This window comes from Larimichthys crocea, chromosome VIII (assembly GCF_000972845.2).
Source record: "Larimichthys crocea isolate SSNF chromosome VIII, L_crocea_2.0, whole genome shotgun sequence".
NCBI classification, from domain to species: domain Eukaryota; kingdom Metazoa; phylum Chordata; class Actinopteri; family Sciaenidae; genus Larimichthys; species Larimichthys crocea.
In genome coordinates, this window is record NC_040018.1 from 226,636 (window position 1) to 252,358 (window position 25,723).

Genomic DNA, 25,723 nt, shown 5'->3' on the forward strand with positions numbered 1-25,723 from the left:
ATCTTATTGTGATAGGATTGAAACGTTATGTGTGCCATATGTTTGGATTCTCCCACTCACAGCTATTTTGATGGTTGACCTAAAGACTTCTAGACACGGATTTCTATAAATGTTACAGGAAAACTCACAAGCTGATTGATGCCAAGCTTGAATAGCCAAAAGCAGTGTTGCCCCTGTTGATACTGTTAAACAAAAAACAAAACAAAACAAAAAATTTCATGACTGAACAACACACAGACTTTCAAGTGATCACTTGAAACCACACATGAGTAGGGAAGGGATCCTACAGTATATATTCTCAAGTGCCCAGTGTTCAAACAACAATACACTGTGTATCAATGCCTCTCAACTGTTACCTTGTCTTCATTCAAATGCTTCTTTTGAATCCATGCACACAGCTGTTTGATGGCAGAATACAGAAATACAAACTAGGAAATCCTTAAAGTCTCCCGACATCCTCAAGAAATATGAGGGCAATTCGAAGTGACTTTTTTTTTTACGTACATACCTGCTCCTCTCCTGTGAGAATGTTGGAAAAATACAAAATCTGAGATTACTTCATTGCATTTGATCCTCCATTCATCTCTCATGTGGTGGGCCTAACCAGCTCCCAGAGGCAAGGAGAAAAGAGAAAACTGTGACCATCCTTCAATAGTTATTAGAGATGCAGCCGTTAGTGTGAATGAGGTAAGTAGACAGCACAAGGCAGAGAGAATAAGGGAGAGGAACAAAGGAAATGGAAGTTGGGGAGTAGAAAGGGAACACGAGAGATGAAGATAAACAGTGTGAAACAGAGAGAAAGAATGAGACAAATACAAAGTAAGGGCTGAAGTTTGGTTTGTGATGTCCAGGTGTGTCTGTGTCAACAAATTAATCATGAGAATCACGTGAAATGATGCAAAAATAGGTATTCTAGAACTATATATGTATATATATATAGTTCTTAATGCTGGATACTAATAAGAGTTGCCATATGTGTTTTTTGTTGCTGTTTTTTCAATTGTTAATTTTGCATTTTTGAGTATGAAGAGCAAACATATTGGGCATTGTTTGCTTAGCTAAAGCACAACTGAATTATAGTTACTGCACAGTTTTCAGTGATCAAGCTCATTAAGAGCTAAAACACACACACCTACACGCACACACTCCACAGAGAGTGGAAACAGCTGTGTGTTCTGTGATAGAACATCACACCACAGACAGTAGAGGAAAAAATACCTTGTAAGTAACATCAGGACAACATGGTAAATAAATAAATATATTCAAATCCTTTGTCAGTGACATCATTATCAAATTGGTAATTATCATGGAAATCTTTCATGACATTATGAACATGGCCATAACAATACACTCATACATTCAGACAACAGTGTCTAAGGAAAAACAGCTTTAAAAAGCTTTTTTTTTTTCCAAGTCATAAATGAATTCCTGCGATTCAAGATTCAAAACATCTTACTGTACACCACAATTTTTCATGTATAATTAATTAATGACTTGATCCTTGAGAATGTAAGGGTCGGATTGATAAAATGTTTCATAACTTAATCAGGGTTGTTTTGTTATCTGTATTTATGGAGTAATGCTACCAATAAGTTGTTCTTTCCTTTTCAATAAAAAAAGATGTAATTTAAGATAAGTAGAATATTATACAATAGATATGAAAAGAAGGGCTTTAGATATGATCACAGACTAAGATATGAACATAAACGCATTTACTATCATTAGTGAGACCAAGAGCATATCTCTTATGTTATGCAATGTGGGAATGTAGAGAGGAGGCTTACTGGCCAACCTGCCACATTTAGAGAATGCTTTTCAGCCAAAATGCCACAACACTGTATAATTGATTGCTTCTTCTCTGATGCAAATCTTTTTGCATCAACCCATAATAATTACCTTTCTACCCTTGTCTAGTCATTGGCTACAGTTCACTTACTCTAATCATGGAGATTAGTTGGAGTTGGTTAGCAGTGTTCCCATATAGTGCTGACAAGTCTAGAGAAGCACAAACTAATACCATTAACAATGGCTTCAGTGTCCCAGTAAGCCATGTCAGTGAGTTAACATGCAAAAATACCAGAGTGGAACTGGCTCACCTAAATGTTTGCAGACATTATTAATGTTATGAATTCCACCTGAAAAGCATCCATGATCCCTGCATTTAGTTTTTCGGCCAGATTGCCATAGTACAATAAACCTATTTCTTACTGTATAATTGGGAAGCTAAAAGACACAGTATTCAATAGATTTTAAAGATTTTAAGTCTAATACTGAGAAAAATGTTTGAAAGGGGGGGAAAATGTATTATTGTTATTCAGTAAGCACTGAAGACAAACAATGACAGATTGATTTACTGTTCACATGACACATAGAGTAATTTAGATTGTTTCTGTTTCAATTTTTTTATTTAATTGTGAATGCCAAAAAACTGCATTTGTGTTTAAGCTTCACAAATTGATTTCTTACCCCCTGGGTGGTATGTAATGAGAGTTACTAGGCATGAAAGAAAAGCAATCTTTCAGCACTTAAAAAAGTTACACGAGGTAAGTACTCTAATTTGATTTTCTTTTTAACTTTTTTGCCCGATACCGAAATCCATTTTCCTCAAGGTTCAAAAGATGAACAAGCTGATATGAGCTGGGACGGTTTCGATTTAAGCATTCCACAGATATCGAGGTCTCGCTGACAGAGTTCTTCACAACCCATGACTCATGTAATAAAAACACTATTTTCTAGATTTTCTTTGTCTGTTCTTATCATGAGAATCATGTATAAAACTTTGAATGAAAACAGGATAAACATGGCACTCATGTCACAATGACCCCTTTTCAGTTGGTGTACAATGGACTGAAAGCAAAGTTTTGTCAAATAGTACAACTGCTCTTCTGTGCTTTTCTCTTCCATCCCTTTTTATTTCACACTTATCAAGGCTGCGATGACTATATGTAACTTTGTAATTTCAACATACTATTCTATCTTTCCTTAAAAAAAACAACTGGTAGCTTGCAGCCATAAGTACTATGAACTTCAAGCCTCTAATGATTTGAGAAGCTGCCAAGAGTTGGCAAATTACACTAAATGCTTATTAGATGTGGCCAGAGCTGGCAGATTTAATATTCTCATCAAAACAATCTTCTTTGTAGTAGAAGAATATAGTGTTAAAAATATGTAATGATCCAAATTTAACAAACACGGCAAACAAATTCAAAAGGTGCAAAAAACACCAAAAACACATCAGAAAACTGGGAGACTCAAAAGAAGACGATCTGAACACTAAACCACCATGCCATCATTACACACATTAAACACCACACTGGGATGTCTATAAGGCAAGAGTGAATACTTGACTGTATTTCTTTTTGTTTTTTTTGTGTTTTCATTATTATTATCTCACGCTAGCAACTGCTTTTCTTTCCACCATTAACATAAACTCTTCAAATGATGTGACAACTGCAGCCATTTTACACCAGACAACTTCTGCTATTTGTAGTTATTTAACAGCCGGAGATGAATGTAAGCAGCAAAGAAAAAACATTTGGTCACCATAATGGGAAGTGAGATGACTATTGTAATGAACATTCTGATTCTGACTGTATACAACATGACGTGTTATTATTGCTAATGGTAGAAGAAGGAGTAGCCTAGGGGCTCATCAATGTGAAAAAAAATATATTGCCTTTAGGTTTCCAGCTTCATCTTTGGAGTAGCAAGGACCCTGCCTGAGGGTCCGTACCAATGCTTTGGGTCACAAGGGGATACAAAGTCTGTGAAATGTTGCAGCTCGAGGTCACAACCAACCATGTTTCAAAAGGGATCAATATATTCTTTCATAAGTCAACCATGTGTCCGGAACAGAGGTGATCTGATGCATGACGAGTTGTAGCACTCTCTCAAAGCACTCTTTAACAGCTAGGAGACTTAAAGGTCCAGTGTGTAAGATTAAGGGGGCAGGAATGGTATGTAATATACATAATGATGCTTTCATTAGTGTATTATCACCAATTAAGAGTCATTTTTGTTACCTTAGAATGAGCATGACCGACACAATATGTACACAACGTGTATGGTATAGCCTCCAAACTAAAACATGGCTCTAGATGGGGCTTTTTATATTTTGTGCACATTTCGTGGCCACTAGGGTTTTTCTTTTATATATTTAATATATTTAATATATTTTCAGGAGGTTTCAAATCGCTAACTACACCACTAGAAGTCATTAATTCATACACAGTGGATCGTTAAGATAAATAATTATTAAGATCTAATTTTAAATAACAGTAAGTCCAATATTGGCCTGAGGTCTTTACTTAAGCAGTTTTCTTTTTAAACACCGTTTGCCACCAACACTATCGCCAAATAGAACTGTGTATCAACACTGTTGCTTGGATGTGTATCTTTCTGCCTGTACTGGTAAAACATGCCACATAAAATGGGGACCTGCTCATCAAAACTCAGCCCTGAAGTGTTTGAATTATTTTATATTTTAATGTTAACAATAGATTCAAATACTATCTGTAATCTGAAAGAGGTTGCTTGTAGTGACAAACTCACAGAGAAATGTCACCAAACTCTGAAATTCCCTCAAGGTCTATGCTCAGCATCAATCAAAGCTCCCTCTATATTCACTCTACTCTGTTATTTCAAATACTTTTTGAATCATTTTATGGACAATATTTAGTTCAATGCCAAGATAATTTGATTTATACGCTTGAGGGCAAGTTGTGTATCTATGAAGGTAGATACGAAACACAAAGTTCTACTCTACCTCTGACCCTATGTCTTATTTGTTGTTTGTGTTGGACGATGACAAGCTGTCAGATTTACTTATTGACAGTGAATAGGTGAGAGTCCATTATGTATTGTTAAAACAGAATGCCCTTTTCTGTCTAGCTTCTGTGCTTAATTCAAAATGTTGCCCTGGTTAACTGAAATAAGTGAAACACTAATAATTATTAATGACTGCAGTCACACAGAAAGACAGATACAATCAAATTCATCTCTTACAGTAACTACACATATCCAACTCACAATATGCCTGAATGAATGAAATATAGCTCAAGTGCTCCTTAAATGAGACAAATATTGGAATCTCACTGCTGTAGCTAGTGATACATTAAAAGTTGCAGCCAGGATTGTCATTAGTCTGTGATGAATGAGTGTTATATGATTGTTTAAACAAATAATTAATGAGGAGCGTGGTTAATGATAAGCATGTCCGGCGAATCCTCTACAACTCAAAATATCACTGAGATTAAGGTGACATTTTCACTTTCATGAAAAATGCCATGGTGCTAAATCGGCATCTGACGTTATTTATTACATTTCAAATTGATCGTGGTTGTGCTCAGACATTTATTATGAAAAGTAGGCAATTAATTAATTCCGAGAACCAATTATGAAAAAAACAATCCACATCAGTTGTCCCACAAAACAAACAACTTCAAAACCTTTCTGCTCCCACTCAATCTGCATCTTTGAGTCTGAGCCAACCGGAACCAACAACTCCACAACTCATGGACAAGGGTGGTGGATATGACAGAGTCCTTGAAAGAGGACACGGTGTCTGTACATACAAAATGATTATTTTAAGGTAACAATACATGCAAATGAATTGTTATTTTAAAGGGATATACAACAATGAAAATAGCTATTATATTCTATTTCTACTGTTTTCTGTAAATGCAATGAGAGAAAGATTCCCACATATCACTAAATAAAAGATTTACACCATGCATAACATTATTTTATGTCATACAATATCAGCATCATGCCGTGCAATCATACGCGTCAGTGTTGGCAGATGGTGGGTGCCACAGCCATACTAATGACTGACTCATTGTTCTAACATCATTTTGTGTTTAATAAATAATATAATAACCTAAGGGATGAAGCTGTCACAAAAGAATTGATGATTGATTGTTGAAAAACACCTCCATGGAGTTCCTCAAACTTTTCAGTGACCAGCTGTTGTATTTGTTACTTACTATAAATAGTCAAAACACTGTTTATTAAAACTATAAAAAAAAAAATATCTGGGGGGATTTATTTTATCACACCTTTAACTCATCATAACTCGCTTTTCTTTGCCTACCATTTTAACTGCACTACCGCAGCTTGGCTGTCACTCAGATAGATATACTGATGAGACATGATTGGGTAGTATAGCAACAGACTCACTGTACTTCAGCCTGCCGCTAAAGGCTCAGTCTCTGTCAGATAAAATAGCTCTAGACTCTATTCTGGACCTAAGCTTTGGAGAGAAAAAAGGAAATAAGTAGAAAGAACCTAACTGACTGCTGTGTCATGAACAGAATCTGTATATCCATAATCCTTACATCCCTCACTGTGCACAAAGGAATGCTTTTGACTGTATGGAAAGGGGAGAATAAAGATGTGTGCTTTTGGAAGCGCCCATGGTGCACCCAGGTAAACTGAACAAGGTGCAGTTCATCTAGTTCATCATATTCAGTAAATAACTTTGGCCCCCATTCCTTCCTACCATAAAATATGACATCATGTAGTATATAAAAGGTAGCCGCCATCCAGAAGCAAGCTGACTATTTAGCCAACCGCCTCCACTTCCACCCTCTGCACCTCTCACTGAAGGTTACATTAAAAAGCATTAAACTCTTTATGCCACAAGCCAAATATGTATTGATTACTTTTTCTATTCAGTCTTCACTTCCTTCACAAATGTGAAACATCTTAAAACACAGGTCAAACCATGGTGCACGGAAGAAATTGTGTGTTCTGCCACAGCATGTCAGAGGAAGTTCACCTCTATACAACATTATGCCAAATGTACTGATGTGACTGATTGAATACATTCCAGCTAATTCTTGTAATTATTTTTTTTCATAGCTAGTGGGCTTGAGAATCTCATTCAGTTCTGTTTATAACTACATTTTTGAATTTGCATAGAGGTAAGAGCACTCTTTGATTAAAGAAAGCTACACAGTACTATGCCACAACTCTCCAGTCAGGTGTTTTCTAGTTTGATCAGCTTTTTCACCATACTGTACAAACAGTATACGCACTCTACCACCTGTAAATTGTTTTGTCTTGAAATAAACTTCTCATCTTGTGCAGGTATTAACCCAAAACAACTCAATATTATGTTTTTATACAGACTTCTTTTTTTGGTTTGGTTTAAGATGAGATTCAACATCAAGGACTGGTGCTTTGCTTAAGTTTACATTGATTGCATTAAAAGTGATAGTATAGCTATAATTTAAAAATCCAAAAACATTTAACTTATCGCCGAAAGGTTTGCATCAACCTGTTTTTGTTTATCATGCATTCATTTTTGTAATCAGCTGCCTAACCCTAACACAGGTCAAAAAACAATAAAAAACAAAACAATATAATACAGCTCACCACAGTATGCAGATCTTGTTGTCAAACCAGTGCTGTACTCAAAGCTAAATGCTAATTAGTCAGTAATAAATTGCTATCAAATATGTATTAAATCAGGCTTGGCTTTTCTTTTTACATTTTCTTGTTTTTAACCAGGATGGTCTCTTTAGCCTTTCAGAATTTTTTTTCATGGATCTCAGTGACTTGGGGAGACTCTTCACAGGGTAAGAGATACTATGTACTTGCTTACCTTGAGGTAAGAAGTATTATGAGCACAAGAGTGTTTTGTGTTTGACTTCAGTTAGACAAACAGCTTGGAGCAAAGTCATCAGAACTGGCATCTTGGGAATGCATTTTGTCTCAAACTGCGCTCAACACAAAAGCACTCATCTAATCAGTCATACCTTTCCTTGGATAAAAGATTGAGCAAGTGACAGTTGGGCACTTTGCAACATGCAGAAGCCCTGGGAAAACTGTATTCCAATATTTGTCCCGATATACTGTATGTTGTTCACTGACTTTGTTCAAACAATAAAAACAAAACCTTTAAAATGACTCACACAGTCCTTAGATGTTCTACCAAGTTAGCAGGGACAACAAAACAAGTTGGACTCGCTTTTAGTGATTCCAACAGTGCAATGAAACGTACTGTTTGCTCTGTTTTTGTTCTTCCTCTCTGGTTGGCATGAGTGGATGATAAGATGAAATGGCACTGTAATTGCATTTTAGTGTTTTGAACAACATTGACTGGACAAACTTTACAAGATTCTGAAGTCACACTGGTCTTACAAATCCACTCAAACCAGATTATAGTTGTATCACTTTAATCTAGATCTAACCTTTACCCATCAATTAATCAAGCACATGTATCAGACCCATCCAATTTTCTTGCATTACTACATTGTTTCTACCTAATATCATTGTTTCTACTTCCAAAATATGTTTGTTTTCAACAACTGGTAACTGGCACTAAAGTAATGGGAAAGAACCATTGGATTTATTCGGTTGCATTCAAAGACAAAAAATCTGTATCTAAATATAACAAATCAGACCTTTTTCATTATACATCTTTTCAAATCGATCAAAAGCAAAGCTATGAATTACTGCCAGAGACAAGGATTTCAAGCCATAATAGCTGCCAGATCTGGGATCAAAACACTTATTTTAGTGAACTTTTCAGAGTTGAGTGGTGCAGAACAGCGGCAGGTGTCAAAATTATACTGCAGAGAACCTTAATCAAAGGTAGAAAGCAAGGATTGTCTGCTGGAGCTTGAAAAACGGTAACAGAATCACATCTATCACTCTGCAAAGACACACACCTGCACACACACACAAACAGTATGCTTATATTCAAACTCACCCAAATGGTAATTTATGTATAAAAGTTCCTGAGTACCTAAAACGGTTCTTGAGTTTCTGGAAAGGTTGTTTCTGTGAAAAGGGCTATTAGGGAACTCATGCGGGGTAGTCAGGTTCTTGTGTAATAAATTGGGTTATTGTTAGCTGTTGGATCAGTGTTCCATTAATACTGTTTGCCCCTTGTATCATGGCACAATGTGCCAGCAAGTATTAGCATCCAGCTATTATTGCATTTACTCTGCCTTGCAAGTGGCATTCCTACTGCTTGCAGTTCCATGCATGTGCTGCAGATTAAGCAGATAATCTAATCAGAATACAATCTGCAAGGATTTATCTGTTTTGACGGCTCAAGGTTAGAACTGCCATAGTAAGACTATTCAAGGGTGGTAAGAGGGAAATTACATTTTAGAAGTTCAACCCCCCCTCCCCTGAGAATGGTACTTGAACCAAACACACTCAAAGAGATTACTTCAAAGACAGTATTCCTGCAGGAAAAAACAGCATTACCATATTGGAAACAATAACTCCTCTATTATTTGAGTAGACCAAAACAATGTGCATACAAAGACCCCATTGTCATGGAAATTATTCAAGGAAATTAACGTGTTGCTGTTATACCATGCTAGTGTGAGAAAGTCGAACTCCTCTCAAAGCATGGAGAGCTACTGTTTACACAGTCTGTCAATAAATGTATCCAGTATACATTTAGCAGTTTTGATATTTGGAGGCTATCAAATTTTTATTTGATAATTAAATATAAAATTTAATTAAGTGGATTTTGCAGTGGATTCTCTAACATATTTCATAGTCCTGGTGGCATGGCTTGAACGACTGTTTCAAAGCAAACATTTTATTATTTTTTTTCTTGAAATAGCGCATTTAAGCTACAAGTCCTACATTATATTCAAGGATTACCAAGTAAAGGGTTTTCACTAAATTTCAATAGTAAACTAGGTCATGACAACATATAGGATTAGGAAAATCCATATGAAATACACATGAGTATGATATGAGATTTTCATCTGTATTGAAATAATCATCTTCATTGTTAGGTATTTATGCTTCCAGTCTACTGAACAATAAAACAACAGAAATCAAAGACAATTGGTTTGGTTTACAGGCTTTGGAGACCATAATATAACATTTCTCAGCGCTTCAGGCATCCTTATTATCTTGTGACCTGAAATCCTTGGTGTATTCATGTAAAAAATTGTCAGTATTATGAACATGAGTCCTTCACATACACAGTAGTTACATGGTAATTTCAATCTCTCCTAGAAACAATCGAGAAACCAATACAACCACTAAATGTTTCAATCGTTAACTAAATATCATTGTTTTAGTTAAAGGAGAAATAAATACATTAATAATTTTGTGAACGATAACTCTTTCCACCCACACAAGCGCATCGCCTTGGGGACAAAAATGGGCATGAATCAAAATCCCTGATGTATAATCCTTCAAATAGAAAATCCACTTCAAAGTCTTATTTCATCCATCCAAGACTCATATGCTCATGCCTGCTCCACTACAGTCAGGCCCCTCAGGTACTAGTTTTAGGGTCAATGTGCTGATAAAACCAGCTAATGATGCCTTCAAAGACCACTAGGTCTATGGAGGCTGACCACAGGAGATTCAACTTTTTATTTCTATATTTATAAATATATATGAGTCCATTTATTTATTAATTTAACCCTCCGCACCTCATCTTAATTCTTTACCCTTTTCATTTAATATTCATCACTGAGCTCTGTTCAAATTGTGAGCTGATTTTGTTTGGCAGGTCTCAGAAGTCTCTGATCGGCCAAGGGTTACTGACGGTTGTGAGCTTGTCTGTGTATGTCGATGCATGTATTAATGTGAATGCATATATGAGAAGGGATTCTGAATAAATAGATGTGATTAGGTGTTGACATGGCATTCTGCACCAAAAACACAAGATTAATCAAATCCCTTTTGTTATATTCCTGTGCTCATAGGTAAACCACTGATAGAAAATCTCTGCTCCTCTGTCCGTATTTGTTAAGAACTGTGTCTGTTAGTACTTTCTGAGCTATAACCTACCAATAACTCGAGCCATGTACAGGAAATTTATGACAGTTTCCATAAATGCGTACCATAATCTCAGTTATGTATTGGCATAAAATCAAATCCTTCCTAAGATGTTGCTTAGAGGCATATTTGAGAATTTTAATTAACTGTTTTTTTTAACTCTTTTACAAAACTATGACTTGAAACCAATAAATGAAGTCTAACCCTGCAATTCATACACGATTGATTTGTCAGAAGTCATCATCGTCCACTCAATTGCACAAATGCTGTGAAATTCTACTCAATCAAATCAGCTCATTAATTTTTAGTATACTTTAAAGCAGCATATTCAAAGATACAAGTTTCAAAAGAACTACACTGTAACTGTATAATACCGCTGCTCCTCTAATGTTTATCATTAACCCAAGACCCAGTGATTGCTTGACTGCATTTCCACAAAATGTGTTTCAGGTTGCAGTATGGCTGACATTGGCTCCAAAGATGCATTTAGCAAAGAGTTACTGTAACTACACCAGGGGCCTAATGTCAACTCAATGCTGTGTAGACTCATAATACCCAAAGCTTCTTCCTTTATTATAAAAGACAACAAGAGAAGAGTGCAATTCTGTGGTCAACTAATAATGAATCATCATTTCCGTAGCCCACTATTCAAATGAATGAAATATATACTCAGCAAATAGGAGCATACGTGTGGTCAAGAACAAGTCTCATATTCCAGCCAGATTGTTCTGCCTAATAGCTGATAGCTACAACACAAGCGTAAATTCTATTACCAATTATTTTACTCATTTGGTGCTTGTCATTGCTTATAATGTTTTATATCAAGCAGAGCAAAGCACGAGAATAACAGGGCTTCAGAATAACTTGCACCACTCTTGCAGATAGGACTTTATAACTCACAGCTTTACAGATATGTTTACTGTAAAGTGCTGTGCTAAACTAATGTGGTGGCATGCAATAATTTGTCAACACTATCCGCACAACTACTGAACTACTGAAAAAGTAGTAAATAGTAGTAAAATCTATGAAGATGAGTGTTAAAGTAACCTATACGTGCTACTAAAGTTGTGAAATAGTGAAATAGCAGCTTCAGTTCCACCCTCAGCAGTATCATGTTTTTTTTTTTTCGATTGATTTTTTTTGAAAGCACAACAATTCATCTCCCAGTGTCAGATAAAGGTTTTGATTTTTCACAAACTGTCCTGTTTCAGTTTTACAGGTCAAACATCTGAAAATCCTCCAACGCACTCTGGACAACTTCCAACATGTCAACTGCCCTGCTGGCTTCATGTGGGTATGTTATACATATCAAGACATTTTGTTAGTATCCAGACTTGAACTGCATGGGTTCTCAGCACTGGGCAACACATCAAAAGCTGCCACAGCATCTGCTGCCTATGAGGCTGAATTTTGTCACTGGAAACTTTTTGATGATGACATTTGGTCACATGACCTCATTAATAAAGATAAGATGACTTGGCAATGGCAGAAAATGCCCTACAAGATAGAGTTCACAAAAAGAAAATTCTGGACTACAACCATGTTGTATAGTTAAATTCATTATGGTCTTTTAATAAATGATGAAGTGTCTTTAAAACAGCTGAATGGTTATATGTTTAGAAAAATTGCCAAACTCTTAGGCTCATGAACCCCACAATCACTTGGAATATCTCAAAAATATATTGTGACCATGATTTACCGAGTTCCTGAAAAGTTGACAGCTTGGAGAGACAGTGATATGTGCGAGGTGTGTCTCTCAGAACCAATTCACATCACAAAATAAATATATAAATACATTAAGATGTTGTTTGGTTGTCAGTGTCACAACATATTGGGTTACACTGAGCAACTCAAACAAATAACAAAATGTGCTGCAGCAGTGAGAAGGGGATATTCCTCAAATTCTGATATTTCACAGTTGATGTTTTTTTTATTTTTTTTATGCCTACTCTGTTTGTTTTTTGATGATGATTTCCCATGATAAATTGTGCGTACTGTATTTCCCTAGGTGCACAGCATGTGGGTGTTGCAGAGTGACAGGGAGTTTAAAGCTGCTAATGTGGCAGACAATGGAAAATCATTTGAGCATTTGAGGGGATGACTGTTTGGCCCCTGAGAAGAAGCAACGTAGCTGGAAGAGATTAACTGATCACAGTTGGAGGAAACATTCACTACAAGAGATTCTGTTTTCTGTTTTATAAGCATTAGATCTCTGTGCTTATTGGTGTCTGTGTCCCTGTCTGTCTGTCTGTCTGTCTAAACACTAGCACAACAAATAAACCTTTTGGTCTCCTATACTAGCCTTATTAAGCGGCACTGATCTGTATTAAAACTTTTCTCTGTTACACTTTCCAGTTGAAATTCATGTGCATTCACTGCTGATACTCACCTACATTTTAATAGTGGTAGGCATTTAGTGCAAAACTTAAATTACCTAAGCTTAACTCTGTAAAGCTTGTTAAGGTAGATAAAGACAGTTTCTGCTTTTATCAGGAGGTCATCCCAAAATTTTGCGTGGATTAAATACATTTTAAAATTGAAGCCTCACAACTGATTATAGAAATCTTAATCACTTCAACACTGAGTATTTTACATTTTAGGAAGAAAATAGCTAAAAAAAAAAAAAAGATATCAGAATGGTACTCAGTACTGGCCATAAGTCAGGGTCAGTACTGCCGGAGAAGTGCAATCTGTCTGAACAGCACTCCACTGTGCACTTTCATGGTAATGCTTGTATCACAATTATGAGAATATGACAGCAAGGCCTTATCTTACTGTAAATATATACAGTGTTGTATGCAATATGTTGGTATTTCTCTGTTGGGCATTTTGTTGTGACAACAAACTGATGTCCTTTCTGCAGTTAGATAGTTTAAAAAAAATTAAAAAAAAACAATGGGTAGAGGTGGAAAATGAGGTTGAACACACATATTTCCCAAGAGATTACCCTCCAATTCTCCATGTCTTGTTTCCACAGCTCCAATTAACAGCTTTGGTACCAATTAGTAAAATCAAGCCTTCCCTGACAGAAAACCCATGGGGTTATATGTGTCAAGAACCATTGCTTGAGCTGGAAAAAAGTTAGCAAAATAAATGTTGTATCTCAGTTGGGAATAATTGGGGCAATGAGGTTAAGTGTCTTTGTTCTATGTGATTTTATTCCCCTTTGGACATTACTTTACACATCCAATTCTGTATACCTACAGGCAAAATTGAAAGACACAGTACGAATACATTTCAGTCAATGTTTTCCTGACATTTTGACACCAGATAAGCACAAGATTTGAAATGTATTCCTGACTCTCTGTATAAAAGGAAAAAAAAAACACTAATAGTTTCCTTCTCCTGTGCCTTGTCTTCCATACTCTCTCCCCGATTCATCTCCTCTTAAGCATCCTCTTAGGATAATGAGGTGCATAGCTCTAGATATGGCAGGAGTATCAATCTGAACTACACAGACAACCTACAGGCCTTGCCCAAAGCCAACATGTTTATTAGAATGCCAGGGATAACAAATGACTTAACATGCTTCCCTCTTTAATAACCCTGTACACCTACAAGATAACAATAACAGAGATGCCACACTGAGTGCTCCTTAATTCAATTAAAAAAGCATGGACGATGAGCATGCTGTGTAAAAAGAAGTCCTTGAGGCAGTGATAAACTTCATACCTGAACATTTCTGTGAGAGATGTCAGATGGAAATCTTCTGTGAATCTTGTGCTTAAAGGCAAGGCAGATTCACAAATATTTGTATCAGTATAGCCTTATATCAGTATTTTTTTAATTTCTTTTATTTATTATTATTTTTTTCCCACTGGACTATTGTAAATAATGCATTAGTGGACATTCTGTACTCCTCCGTAAGTGTTCAGGTACAAAATGATGATGAGGTATACTCTTGTTAAAGCAAAATACAAACACCCTGTATTATAAACAGTAACATGTAAGACCACCACCACCACTGCATATTTAGCTCATCCAAAAATGGACCAGTAGTATTTCACCTAACTTCTGCTGTTTGATCTCAGCTTGTAGACATCATTGTGAAACATTAGCCACAGAAGAGGTGCAGATTGTGCAATAAATACTGACCCACACATGGGTGAGACAACTACATAATTCTGTATTTTGAGTCATATATTCCTAATTTCTTACTTCATCCACTCATGGAAATAACTATGCTATGGCTTTATCATTCTAGCAGGGGTGGGAATCTGTCTGCAGAACTCTACTGAGCGATGCGGATCGGGGAGGATTTAGAAGTGAGTATACCTAATGCAGAGTGTACAGAGGTATACACCCTGCACTAGATCTCTGGCCAAGGGTCAAGTGGCTTGGCCCATACTCTCTACCTACATAGTAGAATCCTTTTTATTTACACAGTGTTGAACAGTAAGATATTACTAGTATATATAATAATATTTCAGTAATAATTTTACCACAACCCCCCAAATAACTTGTTACAACCTTACTTTTGTTGTCAGATAGATAGTCCCCAATCCAACAATCCAATCCCATAAGAGTCATTTTCGTTAATGCTTACATTCAGTGTCTGGCAATATCCCTGTGACTTTGATTTTGTCGTGAAGAAAGATGATAGAAAACTATTTGCAGAATATTACTAAATAAGAACTTAGGGGACTTATAATTGGGTATATCCAATGGAGACTGAAAGTACTTATATTCCATATGCCTACATATACCCTACACTCACTACAACAGCACAACATCATACATACACAACAACATAGACTCCAGCAAAGATGAACCGTCTATGGCTTGAGCCCATCATTGTAGAAACATATAACTGTGGGTTATAGCTGTGGGTGGATAATGTACTTGAATGTATCTGAGAGGTGTATTACATTTCCATGTGTTATATATAAATGGTTCATTCTTAAAATAATTATTTAAGCATACTGCCATCTGTCAATGTTAACAATTCATGCTGTACATCCTTGCTGATTATTTAGAGTGTCCTTGGTACCTATGCCAGAATGTGTAAGTTATCACATGTTTCTCCTCATAAATGGACTATGTGATGTAAACGAGCACATGACAAATTAATTTGATCTCCTGGATTTGTTAGTAGTAGTAAAAATCAGCATTCCAAAAACACCTCATATTAATGTTAATATGGTTTATGTAAATGAATATACGATTATTGAGTTTTAAATAAAAACAGTGCCTGTTGGTAGGAAAAAGACTACAAACCTTTCCATCACATCACATTTAGAGTCTGACAGTCAGTCAGATTTGTTTGCCCATCCATTCACCGTGACCTACTCGTAGCCTCTTTAGAATAACAGCCTACAAAGACAGATTTGGAGATACTGACCCCAAACATTACATGAAATGTTTTTTTTTTGTTGTTGTTGTTTTTTTTTTTTTGCCTTTTAGAAATCACTTGATTTCCAAACAAACTCCATTCTCCATTTGTTGTCTGCACTGAAGCGGGAGTGCACACTGCAAAGCAAATGAGGAGAGCCTTCTGGCAAAGAGCTGTGGTGGAGAGCGGGTGACAAGGAGCATGACTTCCCATTTTCAACAATAATAAAGAGCTGGTGATGTAAATACAGGAAATAATGGATTAAATATAGTAAGAATATAAATATATAATTTAGCATTCAGTAGAATTGTCTGCTATAAGGCATATAACTTAAGCTGCACACGCTGTTTAGTAAAATGTAATGGTTTGCTTGCTGCATCTGCATCTTCTTTGTTCATTTGTCCACTGGGTTTACTGCTACATTGGCTGGATTTTAACTAAACCAGGAGAGAAAAAAAACCAACCAAGCATCTCACCACTGTGTTTTTTTAGCACTTCACTAACTGACCCAAAGGGAGAGCTCGAGCTAAAAGGCAAACAAGGTAGCAATTTTTTTTTATCTGCCCTTCTGCCAAAGAATTAACACCGATATACTAAACTGCTATTTCTCACAGCTTATTTTAAGATGCATGAACTACTGACACTTGCCAGTTGCAAATAGGCTACATGTTCCTAAATGAATTGGCAGAGACACAGAGGGTAAAACAAGTCTGGAACTGTTGTGAGGTAAAGGTCACTGATAATTAGGACGCTAATTAATATGTGACCCTGCTGTCTGGCTGGCCGGCTGTCTACCTGCACTTGTTAATCATTTTAATGTATACAAAGTATTCTCTATCCCTCTCTCTCTCTCTCTATCCTTCCCCTTGCACACACCCATACGAGGAGAATAGAAAGGACAGGGAGAGTTAAACAGCACACTAGCTACTCACAGCAATGGGTGTTTTTAAACACATTTCCCTATATAGGGAGCAAAAAAAAAACAAAAAAAAAAGGCATTATGCATATGCACTGGATTCCTTTCCACACATACACACTTCTGTTTCTGACTTACTTTCTCCATGTTGTATTCAGGGAAGCGTATCCCTATCCAAGAACCTGGCCCTCTCACTAATGTCCCTCCTTGTCAGAGACAAAGGGGTTTTAAGACTGGAGGATTTGGCAGGCTCTACCACTTGCAGGCAATATTTCAACCCATCCATCTAGCTAGGATAATAGAGTGTCCTTGCCTTTCAACGCCTGGAGGAGTGACCAGTTATCACAAGCCACCAGCTCTGTTGTTAATAAAACAGGGGATGGGAGGATCGAGGTGAGGAGGATGATAAAAAGAGAAAGAAGGATGGAGAGAAGGGTAGAGGAGAAATGGGTGCATGTTATTTTGACAGACAGCCTCCCAAAAGGTGAAGTTGATCACGGTCAGCAGTCAGTTACTATGCTGGCAGGAGTTCTCTTTTAACATCTTAGCTTGGGTTTCTGTGAAGATAAATTTAGCCCCATCACATCTCTCTTCAGACCATGGAGAGTCGGGGTGTGGGGGTGGCGTGGGTGGGGGGTGGGATGAGAAGAATTGGAGTGGAGAGGTGGGGCACGCAGTGTTAGGCTGATCTAGCTAATGGCCAAACTGACCTTCAGAGAAAGTCGAACAGTAAGAAGAGTAAGTAGTGTGTCATACAAAGCCACTGCAGCTTAATCCAGGTCGTTGCCATTACTCCTGATTCCACTACTGCATTATGATTTTGGGCAGGTCGTTAGGTTTCCACTTTGTATAGAAACAATATAAAGTAAAAATACCGTTAATAGTAAAGTTGTCTAAGTACCATCAATTTATAACATACCACTTAAATCTTATAGTAATGCTTAGACCAGTTGGCTTTCATTTCTTCTCATTACTGTCTTAGTGGGCCCTGGTGAAACATTATTTATACACAAAGAGTCCAAACACAATAAAATTCAAGCCAAGACTTAGCAGTTAAAGTGAGTATATGTCTAACTTGTCACATGTGTTTGTGTTTTTTTCATCTTTTTGCAGAGGATGACACAAGCATTCATGGATCAAACACTGACTCTGTCTCCTGTAACCACCACAATACATAAATCTGTCACAAGCAAGCGTGTTTATGAATCCGCCCTCATGGGTTTCATTGATTCCTCAGTGTGTGTTGGAATCATCGTCTGGAGTCATCCATGTAATATAAGGAGCAACGCTGATGATCAGGGTGTAGGATAAGATTATCAGAGGCAGTGAAAAGGAAAGTGTGTGTGGTTTCTGTGTGTGAATTGCTTTAACAAAGGAAAACTAAAGATACTACAAAAACCTATACAGCTTGTATTATTTAGTAACTCCTGGATGTAAACAGTTTCTGCTTATGCAGAGCTTTCCCAAGGCAAAACATAATTTCAATTATTTTTAGCTAGCTGCCTTACCATAACATGAAATTATCACTCTAGTGTTTGCCATCATGAATAGAGAATCACTGCTGAAGAAGCAGAAAGGCTGACTAAAGCATAGTAATGTATAGAGGCAATATTATTTGGAATTTTAGAATAGAGCAGAACTGGTTTCATATAAAGTAATATCACCCGGGGCCTTTCCTTTTCTCTCTGGTTTTATCACATTTTTCCACTCTGCAGTCCATGGAGCATTTCTCTGCTGTACCTGATTGAGACATTCTCAGTCTAAGGCAAACACTCACAATGACAACTGCACCTCTCTTAGGATCACAGTTGAATTTCACCTTCAAGTTTCCCTGTCAACAGAGTCTGTAAAACATGCAGCGCTTTTCCAATCCAAAAAAAAAAAAAAAAACTTTGTTGCAAAAAAAAGAACATCTCTGTACATAGGCTAATTTGCCTGTCTAGACAGAATTTATTTGATTCACATAAGTGTGAAGTGTGAAAATGTTAACAGAGGCTTGTTGCATACTGTGCAAGGAACGGGCTCAGTTATTGTATTTGAAAAAAATAAATAAATAAATCAAATAATTAGTTTCTGAAAGCATCTTCATTTCAAAACTAATAGAAATAACAGGTTATAAACTATTTTCTTTTTTTGTTTATTTATTTGCGTCAATTTTATTTTCGAGCTTCAAAATGATTTTGATTAGTTCATTATTTTTCTAAATAGAAGCAGTTACTTTGAGAGATCAAAAAATTGACCCCTGAAAAGAAGGTCTAACAAAAACAACTATTCTGTTTAGCAAAAGATTCACTCCATTCACATCCAAAGCCCAGCAGACAATCTAATATATTACAAAGCAGGAAACCAAACTATGACTAATACAGGCAACCCATGGACTAATCAGTAGCAAGATGCATCATACAAGTACATTTGGTGCCAAAGTAAAGTAAGTGATCTAGCAAATTAGATTTTACCTTTAATGATAAAAAAATTAAAGACTGGAACATTATTGGTGAAGTCCTTTATCTTGCACATAATGTTTTGTCAGAAATAGAACAGCGGTGAAAAAGTCATTACATTTCAAAATCTGAAAATTGACCTTTGAAGAAAAATCCAAAGAGTTGCAGCTCATTCACTACTTGTATCTTAGGGAGCCTAATGTGGTATTACTGTAGTACTACATGCTATTATATTTCCAAACCCCATAAACGTGATTTAGCACTCCATCACAGTCTCTTTCAAAAGTCCAAATACTGCCAACATTAATAGCTGCAAGTGTCTGTAGCATTTTGCTAATGTGATTTTCCAGCTTGGTCAATAAGTACATTTTAGAAAGTAATGCATTTAGGCTTTGTGTGAACGACGTAAATGTATTCGTCACTGGCTCATCTTCAGCTTACACACTGACACCTACGAGGATTGTTTTTGACACCATGCCTAATGTCACCTTGGTACGGTATCACGTCACCGTTTTCCAAGACCAAAAGGTAAAACTACATACATACAGACTTTCTCTTTCTTTATACCAACCACATTTTCCAGTGAAAAAATCATATAACATTCAAATTGTTCTACCTTCTCCTTGCTGTTACCTCAGTTAGTACTCCTCTCACCTTTCTAGACTCCCTAATCTTAACTCAGTTCAAATGTTTCCTTCAAACTCAAACACCTGCTTTGCAGTCCTGAAATTGCAGCACCTCGATAATTATTATTATCCAATGTCCAGCACAACACAATGTTTATTAAACAGCAACGTGTCACAAACAAGAACACACACACTAAATTGCCTTACAGGGTGCTATAAAGCTACAAGAATAGACCTGTGCTGCGTAAAAAGCAAAGGGTAAACATCAGTCACTTGTTATTCTTAACACCTGTCTGACTTTTTAAGACGGCGGAAAAGAATAGGCCTCAGTTCATTTAATAATATGAATAAAATAAGGAGGGTTATGTATCACAGTTCATTTTACAGAAAAACCTTGTGGACATACAGCTTTGATTGTTTTGGATTCCCCCCACGTCAATATTTTAATACGTTTGGAAACTCCAGTGTTCCAGACACTGGTAATAGATATACATAGTAGGATATATATTGATCCTTATGAGTCTGGGGACCACAGAGTGAAAAGCTTCCAATAAATCAATGGGACATATGCAATCTACAAGGTGACTTTTCTAGTTTCTTAATGTATTTATCCTACCGCAAAACAACTACTCTGGATGATGCAATTTGTTTTGTGCTGTGACTAGTTTACACAGATTAACTCAAGGCTCCATTCTGATCCATATTATTTGTGCATAAGATTAAACGATTAATTCAGGGAAGGTGCCTGTGCGAGCTCAAAGTTTCACCAACCACGGGAGAGAATAATTTCATCCAGCTGTGCCTTTCCATGTTAGTTCTTGCCACTCTCACAACCCCGCCCTCACCATAGAACAACTCCCTGATGCACTCCGAATGACAGAGGAAAGGAAATTATCGAACACCAATACAATAAAGCTGTCTGGTAACTTAATAGGACTGCTGAGTAGGGGCACTGTGGCCATCTTGCTTTGAGGCGATAATGAGAGTCATCATTCCCTCTTGGGCTGGTATAGAGGGGCCTCTGCGGTGATGGTGGGTGAGCGTGTACGGGGGTTCATGTGTGTCTATATGCGTGTGTGTACATGCGTGTTTGCCTTTGAGCTCCTTGAGTCCGGTGAGGCCCAATAAGCAAACAGCACAGTGCTTTAACAAAGCCAGAGAGATCTCCCATTGAAGCTTGGGAGAGATCTCTGAGAATTTTTTGGTCATTAAATCAGGCTAAAGTCCAAATATTGACTTAGTGAGCTTTAGGGAGACACAAAACATAGACTATCCCATATATTGTATTAGAGGTCCCTCAACCATTTATATGTTCGGGGAATAAGTCTCGAGTTGATAAAAGAACGATGTCTAACAGCCAAGATAAAAGCAACATTTGGTAATGAAACTCAACATCTGCAAGAGAAATTTTAAACACAAGGCTGTTTCCCTGTTTATTTAAATCACCTCTGAGGTTTTCAAATTCAGGAACAATGTCTACATTAAGCTTTGTGGACATTAAAGGAGAGCCTAAGGGATACCAATCTGAGATATTTACATTCATGCTTCTGCAACTGTTGTTTTTTTAATAAGCATTCTGATGTAAGACAGGGGAGGGCAAGAAAAAGAGAGAGAAGATGAAAAAGAAAGAGTCTGAGGACATCATTTTCTCAACACTCTAGTGTGGATCAGGCTGGCAGCAGAACATTGATTGATTATGCTGTGCTTGCTTTCACTCTGTGCCCAGTATACTGTAAGTTGTAGGCTTAACATAGTTAAACAGGGCCTGAGGAGAGTATGTATGATTGCGTGGAGGGGCAGGAGAATATGGTAGGCACAGGTCAAAAGGCATCCTGTGCTCGCAGCCATGGATGTATTAAAGAAGGGAGTAGAGGGAAGTATTCAAACATGGTGGTCCGTTTATATCAAAAAGAGCTGCTCACCCGGGGCGTTTACAGAAAGAAGTTTCTAACAGCTTTCTACTCTCTACTATAATTCATGCACACTGGAGTTTTTCTTTCCCTCTACATCAACTGTCCACACAGAAAATAACTTGATACAGCTCCCGATGACTTTTACAATGATCTAAATGTTCAAGTGGGATGTTAAGGACACAGCCGTTTCTCCTGTTACCCTGACTGTAGCTCCACACAGCACAGTACCTGAGGATTTGAGCCCAGCCCAAGGGAGTTTGGGTAGGTGGGACATGTCTATACCTCTGCCTTGTTATCTTTCCCCATTTGCTGGTGGTGGACCCATGGGTGCACAACAGGTGATAAATGTTTAATGTAGGGAAAACTAAGTGTACCACTAATGAGAATATAACTAGGCTACAAGATAATGATGTGTAAAAAGTCTGTGTCTTATATGAAGTCTGCAAATCCCTCACGAAATATAAGAGATAATGTCAATATGCACCAATCAGTACTTGCGACTTGCATATGCAAGGATTTGCATGTTTAAGCTGGAATTAACAGTGTTTTTATTGGTGGCTATATTAATAGTAATATATATTTTTTAACTTACCACTCAGCTATAGTTCACATAACAACAACATGAGAGCATCAGCAATATAGAATCTGCTTAGAATGAGGGAGCACACACACGGCTGACATATATAGGGGATCTATTAACAACAACTTATTCAAATCAGTAATTCTCCTTGGTTTCACGAATAGCTAAGCAAAGACATTCTTCTGTTTTTAAGTGGAATATTTCATGCACACAGTGACTAGATTACTAAGAATCCTTCTATTCATCCATTATCTAATCGCTTATCCTCATCAGGGTCATGGTAGGGCTGGACTTTGGGCAAGAGGCGGGATACACCCTGGACAAGTATTGCAAAGTATAGGTATAGATATAAGGACAGACAGGCACATAAGAAAAGATACACTACTATAGATAAAGCAGCTCCAACAGATTCTGCATCCACCACTAAATGTTAGGACACAATGATGAGTAGGGAATTTTAGAGGCAGCAAATTATCCTTGTATCATGAAAGGGCAAAAATAAACAAACTTGCCATTGTGATTTAAAATGAAAGCAGAATATGGTGAGACTCCTCATTTACAAGAAACCCTCCCCATGTTGACATACTTTAGTTGATAACAGAGAGCAAGAAAAACTGACATCATTAAGATTCACCAGTGTGCAAGCACAGCAACAGAAGCAAACTTCCCCCAACCCCCAGATGACTATCAAGCACTGTGTTTTCTAAGCATGGAGGTAATGAGACAAATACTTATTACTCAAGTAAAAATGGCATGGATATTAGCATCGCATTAGGCCCTGAATTTAATGATGTTGTAAGTACAATATGTCACAGTAGCTAAGAGGCAAAATATACTTAAACATTGCGTAGGGAAGAAGGCGTAAATATGAAGAAAGCAGAGTGTGGTTCAGTGCAGTGTCCCAAATAGAAGAATGCCTACAAGCATGGATGGAGTCATGAATGAGAAAATGATACTGGATCTAACAGATCATAACCGAGATTAACATGCCATTGTGTGGGATGCTGAAATAAAACTGCTGTAGAGCATAATTAGAGGTTATTGAAAGTAATGTCTTGTGTTAAATGAATCTATGGTGATCATTTAGTGAGAAATGGGACCATCGGTACTCACTAAAGGGGTGCAAGGGGTCCAATATTCAGGGTTCAGCTCGGCTCGTGGACGGAGGTCCAGATATTCAGGGTTCAGTTCAGTTCGGGCACGAGTTAATGTTCCCTTCATGGAAGATTGAAAAAAAAGGCTGTTAGAATTGTTTGTTTGGCTTCAATTTGTTGGTCATTTAGTAGTTATATACAATAACAACGTAAAATACTTTTGAATAATCTAAGTCATCATTTTTATCACAGCTGCCACCCCACTTACTGCCCTCAAATGAGCTTGACTTTGTACTGTCTTTACTGAGTAAAGATCTACCATTAGCAAAAAATCATACACTATAATGAATATTCACAGTAGAGCAATTAAAAAAATGCCAATTCAACATTCCACAATGACTTTTGAACAAGAATCCCTGTAAAATGAAGAGCAAATTATATTCCAAATGAGGTTAGCATCTAGTTTTCCATTCCTGAGGCCCTATTGCCTATGGCCCTAAATGACAGGCCGGTGGAATAGACTGAATCTGCTGGGCCCCATGAGGTCTATGATGTATACTGTAATTATCTGCTGATTCTCAAAATGGCTGTGTGTAATGAGGCTATGCTGCATGAAGCCCCAGGCATAAATCACTGTCTTTAACTGACTTCCAGATGACCAACAACAACACAGAGCAGAAGCAGAAAGAAAGGAGGGAATGGGTTATCTGGGCAGCAGCGCTATATAGCATCCAACTTGTGCTTCTTATCAGCACAGGCCATATTGTTCACCAAACTTGCTTACTTAAGACAGTTTTGTGCCTCCTAAAAATAGTCAACTCACTTGCACTTATTTCCAGTTATTTATCTGTTTACAGCTTGGCTACCAATGTATTAACTGCTCACAGCTTTATTTAGCTATGCAACACAGGTGGAGACTTTTTTATTGATGCCGTGTTAGGCTTAACTCTGTTGAATGGCAATGTGCCAGTCAGTCTGTCAGACTGGCTGCTGTCATTGGCATGAAATTGTTTCCACACAAACATAAACAAATAGAAAAGCTACCACCCCCACTGGAGCACAAATACACACTTTGAATATTAAGTTATATTTTATACAGACCCAGTTACAGTTAACAGACATATATACAGAGTGCAATGGGCCATATACAGAACATACAACAATAATCAACAATAATCTGAGACAAGAAAATTCATAGAATAAATAATGAGTGAAAATTATACATCCTTGGTGAAAACATTGTCATTAGCGAACATCACAGAGTTAAAATGTCACCAATAAAGTCTTTAAGGCGGCTTGAATTACAGTGTGCAGGTTCACAATGCACAATAAAACATGTTAAACTGTTAAACTGTTAAAAATGTATGTATTATTTATTAACTGTACAGTTCTAACAGGAAAACCCAAACAATAAACTACATTTACTAGCTACATACATACATAAAATCATAAAATCAGCTTGAAAATTAACCACAGAAACAATCATTTGCAATTTCGTTGTACTGTACTTGTACTGTTACAATGACAAATAAAGCCCATATCATAAAAAGGTCCCCAGTCCTAAGCTTCAGACATACACAAGCAGTACCTCAGAAACTGAATAAAATGTATGCTTGTCAGCGATCATCATTACCAATATCCCCTTTCTGTCTTCAGTCCACAATCTTCTCAGTAGCCTGTAAAAAGAACAAATGAAAGATTTTAATAAGCAATATAGTTTTTTTTGTTAGTTAATATTAACAAGATTGACAGCATATACCAAATAACCCCAACTAAGATGAGAAGAATTGCTTTAATCTGCAGTTCTTACTTTGAAACTACAGTAAAAATGGAAGAGCATTTCATATGCTCTTTGTGAGGTTGTTAACCTCATACAGTGAAAACATCATTGATCAACCATGTAACATCAAAGTGAGCGTATGTGAAATCGACTGTACTTGTATTTCAATATGATCACAGGCTTAAAAATCTACTGCATTGGATATGTGTTTCTTTTTCCTAGTTATTCAGTGTAAATGTATGATTCTTATGTGGCCAATATTATCATCCCTGAA

At 37.0% G+C, this 25,723-nt stretch overlaps 1 protein-coding gene across 4 annotated transcripts in view; it reads right to left on the bottom strand.

Annotated features, from left to right (window-relative positions):
- pcdh9 (protocadherin 9) overlaps window positions 1–25,723 on the bottom strand; it is a 135,385-nt gene that overhangs the window by 58,815 nt on the left and 50,847 nt on the right. For 2 of the 4 annotated variants that reach the window (XM_027281705.1, XM_027281707.1), the window contains one exon: window positions 23,689–23,790. The exons of the other annotated variants lie outside the window; for them this stretch is intronic. In XM_027281705.1, the coding sequence (XP_027137506.1) occupies window positions 23,689–23,790 (102 nt within the window). The remainder of the gene's footprint in view (window positions 1–23,688; window positions 23,791–25,723) is intronic. 4 annotated transcript variants of the gene reach the window in all.